A 3,419-nucleotide genomic window follows, 5' to 3' on the forward strand; every position below is an offset into this window, starting at 1 on the left:
AGTGTTAACACCAGTGTTCTAAAAGGCGTGACATGGCGCGCGCCACGACGTGAGGCGTGATATGGCGTGCCATGGCGCGTTATGGCGTGTTGTGGCGCGTGTTTTTTCGTTCGAGACACGTTTTTTTACTCTTTTTTATACATTTTCTAATCGGACATACAAGTATTGTGTTTTTTATTAACTTTCTGTTATTAGTTGTTGATATAACACTTCTAAAAGCTAGGTATATTTGATATAAATTTATATTTATGCGGTAATATAATTATAAATGAATACAAAATCGCCGCCTTGAAAAACGTTATGGCTCGCCATAACTCGTTAAGCTTGAGGCTTGGCCTTGCCGCCACGCCATGCCTCACGCCTTTTAGAACCTTTGTTAACACTCTACCATATGCTAAGATTATTTGCTAAATTGTCAAAAATACTATGACATTACAAGGTGTTAGGAGTGTTATCACTTCTGTTAACATAGTAGAAGTATTGCTTACTCTAAACAATCAGTACTACATAAAAAATAATAATAAGAATAGTCTCCTTTCTTTGACAGAAATATCCCTCCCCAACCTGAACCAATCAATACCAAAAAGGGTTAGGGCTTATAAGTTATATACTTATATGTAGCATTAATATTATGACGTTTTAAAATATCAAGTTTAAAGGAAATATATATATATATATATATATATATATATATATATATATATATATATATATCTTTTATACATTATATCTTCTTGCAAATAAAAGAACAAACTCATTCTTATTCATGACATTTTCTGTATTTCCTATAATACTTTTTACAGATAAAAAAAGTTGCCACAATTATTTCTAGTATTTATCTACAATTTAAGAAGTGTTATTTATAAATCAAACTCGGTTATGTTTTTATTCACAGAACCACCAAGAATCACCTGCCACACGAGGCCTAGATAGTTTCCTAATTCCACTGGAGGAAATATATTTGGCAACCCAAAACTTCAATCAGGAAACATGTATTGGAGACTACGAATATGGTGTTGTCCATAGAGGACAGCTCTATGAACGGTGGCAAAACCGAACCATGGCCATCACGCGCTTGTATCCAAAAAGCTACCTACGTTGGGGCCAGGATTTTAAAAAGGAGCTCCGGATTATTTCGAGTCTTCACCATCAAAACATCTCCCCTTTCATTGGTTATTGTGATGAAGCCAATGAGAGAATTATAGTTCATGAACATGCTGTCAATGGAAACGTTGCTAATTATCTGGAAAACTTGAGGAGTAAGTTGCCTAAACTAACATGGGCACAACGCCTCAAGATTTGCCTAGGGGCAGCAAGAGGACTCCAGTGCCTTCATTTGGTTCTTGGGGAGGAGAGCAGTGAAACAAAGGGGAGCATCCATTGTGAAAACATATTGTTAGATGAAAATATGGAAGCCAAAATTTCTTTTTTTGGTTTGTCAAGACAAGGTCCCACATGCTACAATCCCAACGAACATATATCAGATATGTTCTCGTTTGGCGAGATAATGTTTGAAATATTGAGTGGACGTCGAGCTACTGATATAAACAAATATATTGACGTAGAAGACCAATTTGAGCAACTTCAAGAATACTACCGCAACAATAGACTCAACTTATTCATTGATGACTATATAAGAGATCAAATTGATAGCCCTTGTTTGAATATATTAATAGATGTTGCATATCGGTGCATAAAGAGGAGGTCCCACAGGCACATAATAACGGAAAAACTGACGTATGGGAGATGGAGTAGGAGACGGCGAGGGAGAGGAACAGAGAGAGAGACACCTTATGTAGCAAGTAGCAGGGATCTGCAATTTACGATGAATGAAGTCGTCGAGAGGATTGAGGATGCTACGGATTTAGATGCATATGGAAACTAGCATATGGATTATAAGATTATACAACACGAATAACTTTTTTTTTTTTTATTGACAATTATTATATTCCCATAAATTCCAAGATTGCATTTCATTATTGTATACAATTAGGCGAATTTGCTTATAATTATTGTAATAAAAATCTTTATAAACATATGTTACTGAAAATAAGAACAAGAATCACTTCTAGAATACTTGGACAATACCTACCGCACAATCCGTAGGCGGTAGGTATAAGGTGATACCTACATAATTGCTACGGAAAAAGACGGGTAACATAAACGCCCGTAGGAAATTTTTATCTACGGATTTGCTACAGAATACTTACGACTTTTTTCCATAGTTACATACCTACATAATTGCTACAGATACCAATAGCTACGGATTTCCTGCAAATTGCCGACGAGAGTCAAGTTTGACAAAAGTTGACTCCGAAATAGCTACATAAATACATAGCTACGGATTTCCTACGGATTACCGACGGGGCCCACTTCGACTAACGGTTACTTTATTACCCCCGGCTCACATTACCTACGGATTTTTTGTAGGTTACGTAGGTAATTACCTTTTATTTAAAAAAAAAACAGCAAAAAATTATAAAAAAATCCAATTTAATATGTCCAACATATTGAAAAAAATCATTAGATTAAACTTATAATGATATTGAAATTCAACCACTAAACAAATAACATTACAATAACAATAATAAACCTAAAAGAGGTATCAAATACGAATACATATTACTAACGAACATTGTTTGATACTACATTAAATGTGTCTAATAATACACATTAAAAATGTCAACCACAAATGTTTAACAAAGTGTTTACAAACATAAAATTGAAAATTATTTGGTGGATTACTTGGCAAATTACCGGGTAAGTTGAATTGATAAAGGCCAACAAGTGTTCTTGAATTTGAATTTTGAATCAAAAGTCGTCAATTGTTCCTGTCTCAACACACCTTAATCAATGATCACAAAAAGTACAAATATAGCAATGTACTTTCATTTATTTGTTTATTATAGCCATAATACGGAACATTTTTGTAGGTTCAATGCTATAATCAAGACAAAATGGAAGTAGGATGTTATAATAAGCATTTAACTAGGTTAAAAATAAAAACATATTTCCTTCTAATAATTGATTCCTTCATCTTGTTGTTGAATCACTACAATAATCGACTCATTCGACATCTTGACATAACAAGAAGTCGGCTACTAATACAATGATCCATCATCCATAACAAAGATATAAATTAGAGCAAATGTATACATTCATCAAGATTTAATTATTTAAAAGCCACTCACCTCTCCAATATGCCTTTCATGCCTACCAAAAATTTTTAAAAGATGTTGTATCCAGTTCCCAAAAATAACATTATTTTGTCAGTTATTTGTACATAGTTAAATACAAGCAAAGTATGTTTCAAGAAATATGAACTTACAATGTGGTAGCTTAGCTGAAAATTTCTATCTCTTTTAGATTTGTGAGTTGGCATAACAGAGAACCTTGCTGCCAAATCTTGTGGCCTAAAA

The 3,419-nt window shown here is 33.7% G+C and overlaps 1 protein-coding gene across 1 annotated transcript in view; it reads left to right on the forward strand.

The window, feature by feature from the left end:
* LOC145097075 (uncharacterized) overlaps positions 1-2,038 on the forward strand; it is a 7,078-nt gene extending 5,040 nt beyond the window's left edge. Inside the window, exon 2 of the mRNA XM_079034576.1 lies at positions 896-2,038. Coding sequence (XP_078890702.1) covers positions 896-1,885 — 990 coding nt within the window. The 3' untranslated portion in view covers positions 1,886-2,038. The remainder of the gene's footprint in view (positions 1-895) is intronic.
* The last annotated feature ends 1,381 nt before the right edge of the window (positions 2,039-3,419 follow it).

Source organism: Lactuca serriola, chromosome 1 (genome assembly GCF_051521515.1).
Source record: "Lactuca serriola cultivar US96UC23 chromosome 1, Lser_US96UC23_V15, whole genome shotgun sequence".
Classification (NCBI taxonomy): domain Eukaryota; kingdom Viridiplantae; phylum Streptophyta; class Magnoliopsida; order Asterales; family Asteraceae; genus Lactuca; species Lactuca serriola.